Raw genomic sequence first — 10,145 nt, forward strand, 5'->3', positions numbered from 1 at the left:
TGTTTGGTTTTGTAAAAGTCAATAGATTTCTTTGTAAATTCATACCCATTATATATATGTAATATAAATTCCAATCATTCTCTTAAGTATTTCCAAATAATTTAAGAAATACTCTACTAAAACAGTAATGTTTTGTATTATTTGTTTCAATGCTGAAACAAGTCATGCTGTTTCTCTTGCAGCTGCTGTCAAAGCCTTTAAAGATGCAAGACAAAATGTTGTTGAAGTTAAGTCATCAAAGAATGCTTCAGAAGAAAATCATTCCAAGGACACTTTGTGTTCAAATGACGATGCCAGTAAGTTACAGCATGAAGGACCTATTATCAGTGAGCAAAAAGAGAAAGAAGCCAAAATATTGGCAAAGAAACCAATAAATAATTCAAAAGAAAAAATAGCCAAGATGGAGCATGGACCCAAAACAGTGGACATTCCAAATTCTCTATCAAAGCCTTCTGAAAAAGATTCTGCAGTACCCTCTGAACCCCAGAAGACACCTACTGACCCCAAAATGAAAACATTTAGTCAAATCAAAAAAGAGAAAGAGTCCAATAGCTCACTTGGTGTTAACAGTGATGGAGAAGAATTACATGAAGAAGAGAAGGAATATTTTGATGATAGCACAGAAGAAAGGTTTTACAAACAGTCTTCCATGTCTGAGGATAGTGATAGTGGTGATGACTTCTTCATTGGGAAAGTCAAACGGACACGGAAGAAGGAAAGTAGGTGTCATTTTTCAGTTAAGGAACAAACCCCCCCAAAAAAATTGTTGCCTGAAGAAGATATACTTGAAACCCATCAGGATATGAGAAGTGATAAAAACAAGCCACGTACAGAAGCAAGGAAGTTTGAATCAGTGTTTTTCCATTCTTTATCTGGATCTAAAAGCTCTGGAAGGTAAGGGTATTTTTTCATCCTGAAAGAATTATTAGTTCTTAATTTTTCGAAAGATATGAAATAACCACACATCCTTAACATTGAGATACTATCTCTCATACATAATTCTAGTTTGTACAATACATCCTATGTTTAGACTTGGCCCTCTCCAACTTTATATTGGATAATATATACAAATACACGTATGATAATGCCACATTTTTCCAACCTCATCAGAAAATGAGACAATATAGATAAATTTGTCTAATTTAATTGTCTAGCTAATTTAAGTTTATTCCTTTGATTATCAAAATTTTGAAACTTTGAGTTAGCTTTTGGTGAAAACTTTTGAAAATTTCTCACATATCTCACTTTTTAAACAGAACTTTCTGAAAAGAATGTGGTGAGGGTTTTTTTTTGTTTTTGTTTTTCTCTTGTTGACCCAGGGCATTATTGTAAAACTCAATTGTTTTATTATGTATTTCTGTTTCAGTAGATAAGGCTGCTTGCCCTAACACTGAGTTTCTCCAGACTGCTTTATATCTGGTGATACTGTCATCCTTACCCCTTCTGTTAATCACTACTTTTCACAGCTGTTTTGTTATAAATCAATAAGTTTAATTTCATTTGTAATTCTAATCAGGTAGGGGATATCTTCACGTTTTAGAATAAAAAATCATGGTTAGCTATTTTCTTCAGTAAACTTTTTCTATAATTTATAGGTCAGGCATAATTTTTAGTAGAATAGAAAAATGTGATGTTGAAATTTTCCAAAAGAGTCAGAGTATGGAAAAGACACACAAACCATCTTTGGTGCCTTGAAAATTATTGCATTATTTCATATATCTCCTAACTGTGCCTTAAAAAGCTACAGTTTTTCCCTCACTTGAAAATTAAACACCACTATCCCTTCCCTCTCCCAAAAAAATGTTAATCTTAATTTTTGTTATATGTGGCTCATTCTCCCTGTAAGATTTTTGAAATTCTTTGTCTAGATAGTTCTCAAAGGTACAAGGTAACCAAGACAGGATACTTTATGGCCAGAAATCCCTGTACAGGTGGTGAGAGGAAAATTCCTACATGTTTCTATACTAATATTGGGGTCTAACAAACCTTTGATGTAGCTAAAACATGGGGTTTTCATAATTTTTTAATCCGTTTCTGGGGGGGTAAAGGAGTATGATAGTTTTTTTTAATGAGTTTTATCAACATTTTTATTATGTTATCTTCTTAAAGTCAGAGGATTTGTTTATCTTTTAAATGTCCTAATGGTGTTTTTCTTCTTTTAGAAATTACAGAGAACAGGCTCCAAGAAGCAAAACCCCAGGTATGTATTAATGACTGCCTGACTTCCATATGCAGTTGAGCAATGCTTTGCCAAAGAGGAAAGATGAAAAATTCTGGTTGCTTAGTAGCCTGAATCAATTATGTACCCACAGAAATGGAAATAGAGCATCTTATAATTATCAGAATAATTTTTAAATTTTAATTGTTTTTTTTTACCCTCTATGTCCTGCCAGTAGGAAATATATTAGATAAAAGTTATCAGGAGGGCTTCCCTGGTGGCGCAGTGGTTGAGAGTCCGCCTGCCAATGCAGGGGATACGGGTTCATTCCCTGGTCCGGGAAGATCCCACATGCCGTGGAGCGGCTGGGCCCGTGAGACATGGCCGCTGAGCCTGTGTGTCCGGAGCCTGTGCTCCGCAATGGGAGAGGCCACAACAGTGAGAGGCCCGTGTACCAAAAAAAAAAAAAATGTTACAAGGAAATATTAAGTCTATTTAATTTATCTTGAGCTAATCAACATATTCTTTAAGTAAATTGCTATGTAAGTTCCATCTTAGTCAACGCCATGCCATTAAACATTCAGTAATAAGTATGTTACTTCCAGGGTTAAGAGTGAAACCAGATTTTCAGATTAATTCATAACAAATCAATTTAATATATTTGGGTGGTCTGACTTCTCTACGTAATCCCAAACTCTCACTGATTTAAAATAATAAAAATTTATTTCTCACATTACAGTCTATTATGAATCAGCACAGGGGCTGTGTTTCACATAGTCATTCAAGGATCAGGCTCCTTCCATCTTTTGGCTCCTTTCTACTCCTGTTCCCAAGTATTCTCCATTTGGCCAACAAAAGGGAATAGAGTACATGGAGAATTTTGTAAGAAGTTTTCATGGGCCAAGCCTGAAAGTGTTAGGGATCAGTTCTGCTCACATTTTATTAGCCAGAATTTAGTTACATGACCCCATCCTAGCCAAAAGGGAGCTAAGAAATGCAGTCTAACTATGCGGCTGGGTGGAAAAAGAAAGTGGAATTTCTTGAACACATAACTGTCTGTCTGCTGCTGACCATCCTTTTGATCATCAGATGGTAATTTCACTGGTAATTTTCTCTGGTAATTTCTCAACACACAGAGCACACTGTGTGCTTCCTTCCTGAGGAAGCCAACCCAAAGTCCCATCCAGTCATTGTATCCAGTTCAAAGCCTAGAATCCCTGAGTGATGGTGCAGTGCTTTCCATCAGATCTCATGATGTGACTGCTCAAAATTTGGTGACCTGTGCACTAAAAAGACACACTGCCTGCCCACAGCTCAGACCAGATATTTAGTGGCAGAGCAGGAACAAGGTAACCACAATAAAAACTCTCAATCAGTTAAGGGAAACATGGGAGGTGTGCAACATGTCTACTACCTGAGCAAAGATTGTGAAGAATCTATGAGGAATTTTCTTATCCACTGTTCTCCATGGTCTCTGACTGTGTTCTTGGGAGGGTCTTTGTTCCATGGCCACAGCTGAAGTAGACAGTTAGTATGATCTTCTTGGGAGTTGCCCCGAGTGATTAGTAAAAATATATGATAGTGAAGATGGTTTAAAGTCTTAACAGTCAGGTTTTTTCTAGCCTAGGTTTGTGATTTCTTTCACAATAAAAATTCCCTCCAAAACTTACTGGATTTCTGATCTCTTTATTTCCAATCAGTCCATCAATAAGCTAGTCACCACACCAAAAATTCTTTCCTAGAGCTATTTTTCAAACTTGCCTTATTTATGTTAGTGGGTCATTCCCTGTCCCCGCCCTCCACCACTGTCCCAATCATTTAGTGTCTGTTGCATTCAGATTCTCAGGTTTGTTTGAGACGGCCATACCTTTACTCTTATCTCTGCTCCAGAGCTAAATCTCTTCGGACCTTTACTGCTTAAAATCTTTCTTAGTCTTACCTCTTACTGTTAGGAGTCCAAAGGCTTTTCTAAACCTTAAGGTCCCAAATATCTGAACCCTCTCTTCCCTTTTGATTCTGCTTGTGAGCTGGCCGGTTCTTTCCTGAACTCTTCTCTCTTTTTTTTTGTAATACTTTGCCAAAGAGCCATCAATACACTAATCTTTTTATTCTTTCCAGCCACTTACCCTTGTGCTGCAATTCCATAGGCATGTAGCCTACTTCCCAAGTTTTCACTGGCAACAGTTTTATCTTTTCCTTAACATATACATAGGATGCTCACTTTTCAGCCTCAGGTATCCATTTCCTTACTACCTACCACTGAACTGCAAAGCCCGTGCCAAATTTTTATGTTATTTTAATGGCTGTATTAAAATACTAGGTTTGGCAAATACATGGCCTTATATTCACAAATACAGAATAACTATAAATTTAAGACACTCCCACATTTTCCCGATGAGGAAACCCAAGTAAAACATGTTTTTGTTTTTAGTTTATAAATTTATGATACTTAATTTATCCATTTGTTTGCTCATGCAAATATGCTTTACATAATTATGTAAACTATATATCAGTTTAGAAATGTTGCCTTATTCAAATTTCAGTTTACATGAAACAATTTCATTTAACATTTAAATTCATCACTCTATCACTAGAGGCATTCTTTGAGTATTATAGATTTCTAGAGCACATGTGATTTGTACAAGATATGGGACGTTTTGAATCTGTGTGCAGTGATGTTTTGGAAATGTTATCCCAACTGTACACTTGCTTGTATAACATTATGACATTTGCTTTTTAAGATCTTTAAAAGGCTTCTGACAATGATGGCTAACTTGCAGTGGAGAAATTGTACATCCCTAGGACTGATTAATAAATCTGTATTAAATTTTTTGCCTCTCTTTTTCTTTATGATTCTATAAATATGCATTGATTCAGTCTTTTCAGGCTAGCATGTCTGCCAGTACTTTGTTCAAAATAATATAATTGAAGTTTCTCATAATAAAAGAGGTTGTAAGGACTAGAATACAAGTAGCCACCCTCATATCTGGTGGATAACTTTATGGTTAAAAAAGAACTTAGTCTTAAATTTGAGCAGATACAGCAGTTTACCTTGCAATCATAACTTTTTGTTCAATAACATAAGGGAGTGGAATCAATTAACAGCCCTTTAAACAGCTCACCCATCAATACTGTTGGATTCAATATTTTAGTTAAAACGTGAATTTTCTGGCTACATTGCTCTGCACACAGGTGTCATATGATAATGAATCATATTCCTTTATAAATACAAAATGCCCCTCCTTTTAAAATTTTTTTGCCTTATATGTTGTCTGGACTGTGTTTCTTAATGTCAGTGTAAATAAGACAGCACAGCATATACTAGGAGGCATGCAACAGACATCTATTCACAACGATTAGAAAGCATGTCTCCCAAAATTGACTGCTCATATGTGTATTTCAACTTCAAACTTCCCTGTAGGACTTAGATTTTACACTGTGAGGTATTCCATTTAAGTAAAACTAAATTTCTTCCTTAAACACTGATATGAGAAGATAAAATATATTTGTTTTCTATGCTATTTATGTATAGACTTAGTTTTCATTAATTTTGCTTTCTCCTCCAGATTTTCAGCAAATTGAACCTCAGATCAATAATCAGTTTAATAAGAGTGCACGAAGAGGACCTGAAAATACAAAACAGAAATCACAGCTGCCTCTTCATCCTTCATGGGAAGCAAGCCGGAGGCGAAAAGAACAGCAATCCAAAATTGCTGTGTTTCAGGGGAAAAAAATTACCTTTGATGATTGATTAGTACTATTTTTTTGTGAACTTCTCTATCTAAAATTTGTTTTTCTGTTTTTATCCTTTCTTTTTTTCTTAACCAGCCCATTATTTAAATATGTATTTGAATAAGTCTCTTTGAACGGGTTATAGAAATGTTTGGTTTTGTCTTTTTTTTTTTAAGTGTGTTCAAGTTATATTTAAGCTTCCACAAATAAAGTGCATACTTAAATTAATTTCAAATATGTCAAGACTATTCCCTCTATAAAAGAATATTGAGATACTGGCTGTCCCAGATTTTCTCATTTGTGCTAATCATGAAGTATATTTCACTAGTTTAGCTCTGTGTTTCTTTACTTTGAAAATAAATGTTGAGGTATATTTAAAATAATAATGGAAAAATATGAGGAAATTGTAGCTATCTAAAATAGATCATTTTTGCTGAAAATTGTTCTTAGCAAAATTAAGATGGTAACTTTTATTATGGGTATACAGATAATAAATTATATAAGTAAATATTAACTTTTGTTATAGTTTTAATTTTTTGTAATTTTTTAGTTTTTAACTGTTTTAAAATAGGTTCCCAGGAAAATTTTGGATTTCTGAATTATGCTTCACTTAGTTGGACAACATTCATGTTTAAATGTAGCAACACAAACAAAAATGTGTTTTGTATTTTACTGCATATAAAATTTCTGTCAAATCAAGAATGTGTAATATCTTGACCATGTGTTCTTATTTTTTTTTCAGGCAGGGCTTTATTGGGGTCCCTGCTGCAGCAGGGGGCAGTGAGAACCAACAACAGGTTCCCTTGCTTGCTCTCTCCCATGTGTTCTTATAGAAACAGTTTTTGAGGAGTCATAGATTGGAATTTATAAGAACAAATTCTGAAGGAGATGTGATTGAAGGAGCACTTGTACTGATAGCTGAGCAGAGGTTATGAGATAACTCACTGAAGAAGGTACTGTTTTATACTTCATAGTACTGTTATTTAAAAGGAAAACAGGATTTTAAAAATCCCTTCAAATGTTTCACTTTTTGTTGCTCTGAGAAATTAAGGTTCTCGGTTAACTAAGTAACACTAACTAAATTCTCTGTTTTCTATGCATTGGTGCTGTTAATGACAGAAAAAAACTTCTGGCTAACAGGAATTCAGAAGCTCTGGAAAGTCATTTTTATCTTTTTCAAGAGCTTAAGAATTTAGATAACTAGAGCAATAGAATTCAAGAGATCATACAGAAAGAAAATTATTTTTGCTGTATTAAATGCAAAATTTGGTTTTTTCTCCTTTTTTAAATTTTTATTTTTACATAATTCCAATTATGTCAAATTGAAATTAATTTAAATTGAAATTTTAATTATGAAGAATTACTACAGGAAAAGTTAAAAAATAATGTCTCTATCCCTACCCAGATTTAGCCAAACTGGGAGGTTGAGAGCACTGTCTGTTGGCCCAAGACATCTAACCCCAACTTCGAGGAATTAGGGTTTGCCTACAAAGTTAGTGGAAAGAGCCCATACAAGACCACGCTCACTTCTGACACCAACTGCAGGTTCGGAGATTGCAGGGGAGGGTTCGCCAAATACACTCAGGTTCAAAAATTTTCTTGCAGAACTCACTGAAACTTATTATATTCCCAATTACAGTTTATTACAGGGAAAGGGTACAGATTATAACCAGCCAAAGGAAGGGGATGCTTAGGGCAAAGTCTGTGAGGGTTCTAAAAGCAAAGTTTCTGTTGTCCTCAGGTTGCATTACCATCGTGGCATCAATATGCACAGAGTATTGCCAATCAGAGAAACTCACTTGAGCTTTAGTGTCCTGAATTTTTATTGTGGCTTCAGTATGAAGACGTGATCAGTTGATGGCCAGCATGATTGTTGCAGATGGATTAAGAATACCGAAGTCCCCATCCTAAATTACATGGTAGGTCTTTTTAAGTGCAGCCAGCTCCTGCCCTAAACAAAGACACTCCTATCAGGTATGACATAGAGTGCATCCACGAAGCTGAAGCCAAAGGCACTTTCTTTCTTTGGGCAAGGCCAGGTCCTTTACTACACAATATCCTTCACCCAAATTTCCCAAATATTAACATTTTCCTGTATTTACTTTATCCTTGGCTGTCATCCTCCCTTCTCTTCTCTCCTTTTTTCCTTCCTTTTCCCCTTTCTCTTTTTTTATCTTTCTCCCTTTCTCTCTTGTCTCTTTTCTTCACTTCATCCCTCTCTCCCTACTCTCTACCTCTCACCCTTTTATCATTTCCATCTTTTTCTCTCTCCCCTTTATATTCTCTCTTTAAAAACAACTCTCTACCTCTCACCCTTTTATCATTTTCATCTTTGTTCTCTCTCCCCTTTATATTCTCTCTTTAAAAACAAAGTCATTCTCTATTCTTTTGTATTACCACACTCCAGTTATCAAATGTTCAGATTTTGCCAATTTCCCAGTGTCTTTTTACAGCAACAGAAAGTGCAGCATCATGCCTTACATACAGTTGTCACCTTACATTCACTTGTCATCTCTCTGGTTGAGAACAGTACCTCAGTCTGAGGATTTCATGACATTGACATTTTTCAAAAGTACAGATCTATTTTGCAGTGTCCCTTTATTTGGGTTTGTCTAATATTCCCATTATCAAATTCAAGCTCTGCAGTTTTGGCAGGAATGTTAGAGAAGGAATGTTGTATTTGTCCTAGTGCATCATATCTGGAGTTAGGTGACGATGTTGATATGGCTGGCCCATTACTGGTAGTATTAACTTTGCTTACTTGTTTCAAGTGGTATCTATAAGGTTCCTCCACTGCAAAGTTACTGTTTTTCTCTTTACAATTAATATCTTGTGAGGAGATACTTTGAGACTATGTTTAATTCTGTCCTGAAACTTGCATGCACTAGTTTTAACATTCATTCATAATTCTTACCTGAAACAACTATTGCTATAGTAACTGTAAATGATTTTTTTTTATTTCATTTTTTTTCTACACTTTTAGATGGCTGTTTAGAATAAGGAAGAGTCTTCCATTTTCTCCTGTTTATTGTTGTTTTTTGGGGGGGTTTTTTGTTTTTGTTTTTGCAGTACATGGGCCTCTCAGTGTTGTGGCCTCTCCCATTGCGGAGCACAGGCTCCGGACGCGCAGGCTCAGCAGCCATGGCTCACGGGCCTAGCCGCTCTGCAGCATGTGGGATCTTCCCGGACCGGGGCACGAACCCACGTCCCCTGCATTGGCAGGCGGACTCTCAACCACTGCGCCACCAGGGAAGCCCTCCTGTTTATTGAGTTTTTAAATGTATTTCAGTATTATCTCATGGGGACCCCTTTTTTCTACTTTTCTATTTTTTATTTATAAGGTATTTTTTATTCATTTTATCTATTATTGGCTTATGAGGTTTACTGTAGTATACATCTTTAATTTATCACAGCCTAACCTCAGGTAGTATTTATACCACTTTATATATGGTCCAAGTACCTTACTACAGTACACTTCAGTTTTTCCCCCAGCTTTTGTACTATTGTTTATATACTTTTTGCTTCTACATTTAACCGTACAGTACATTGTTATTAATTTTGCTGTAATATTCCACTTGTCTTTGTATCATGTCCATGTTTTTCTCTGCTTCCTGGAACATACAGAACATTCATAGCTGTTTTAATGATCTTGTCTGGAGCAATTCCCAACTTGAGACAGTTTTTACCCACAAGGTATATTTGTCAATGTCTAGAGATATTTTCGGTGTCACAGCTGGGGAGAAGGATGTTGCATCTAGTGGATATAGGCCAGAGATGCTGCTCAATATTCTACAATATATACAACAAAGAATTATTGTGCCCAGAATTTCAGTAGTACTAAGGTTATGAAATCTTGGTCAAGGACTCATTTTGTGCCACTGCTGAGGCATTACAATTCTAAGAACTCTGCCTAATTCTTTGTTAGGAAATTTTTCTGTGGTGTCTGGTGAGAACACAAACTATACCTGGACCTGTGTTAACTCCTAGGATGTTTCCACTAACTCTTTTCTAGTGACTTTTTCCCCCTGGCCTTGTTAGATTCTTTATATACATTGCACAGGTCAGTATAATACAGTTGACTTGAGGGGACCATTGTACAGATCTCCAGAGCACTTTTACCTCTTCTGTGCATCTCCTTCCTCTCTATTTTTTTACCTCACAAATTCTAGTCACATTAACCTATCTAAACTTTGAACTGTCTCTTCAGAAAGGCCATTGGGCTATTTTGGATTTCCTTCCCCTTGCACTGTAGTTT

The 10,145-nt window shown here is 35.7% G+C and overlaps 1 protein-coding gene across 1 annotated transcript in view; it reads left to right on the forward strand.

Annotated features, from left to right (window-relative positions):
* The window catches only part of SRFBP1 (serum response factor binding protein 1), a 62,545-nt gene extending 56,229 nt beyond the window's left edge, over positions 1-6,316 (forward strand). The window contains exons 6-8 of the mRNA XM_060091883.1: positions 183-894; positions 2,163-2,200; positions 5,725-6,316. Of these exons, the coding sequence (XP_059947866.1) occupies positions 183-894; positions 2,163-2,200; positions 5,725-5,909 (935 nt within the window). The 3' untranslated portion in view covers positions 5,910-6,316. The remainder of the gene's footprint in view (positions 1-182; positions 895-2,162; positions 2,201-5,724) is intronic.
* The last annotated feature ends 3,829 nt before the right edge of the window (positions 6,317-10,145 follow it).

This window comes from Mesoplodon densirostris, chromosome 3 (genome assembly GCF_025265405.1).
Source record: "Mesoplodon densirostris isolate mMesDen1 chromosome 3, mMesDen1 primary haplotype, whole genome shotgun sequence".
NCBI classification, from domain to species: domain Eukaryota; kingdom Metazoa; phylum Chordata; class Mammalia; order Artiodactyla; family Ziphiidae; genus Mesoplodon; species Mesoplodon densirostris.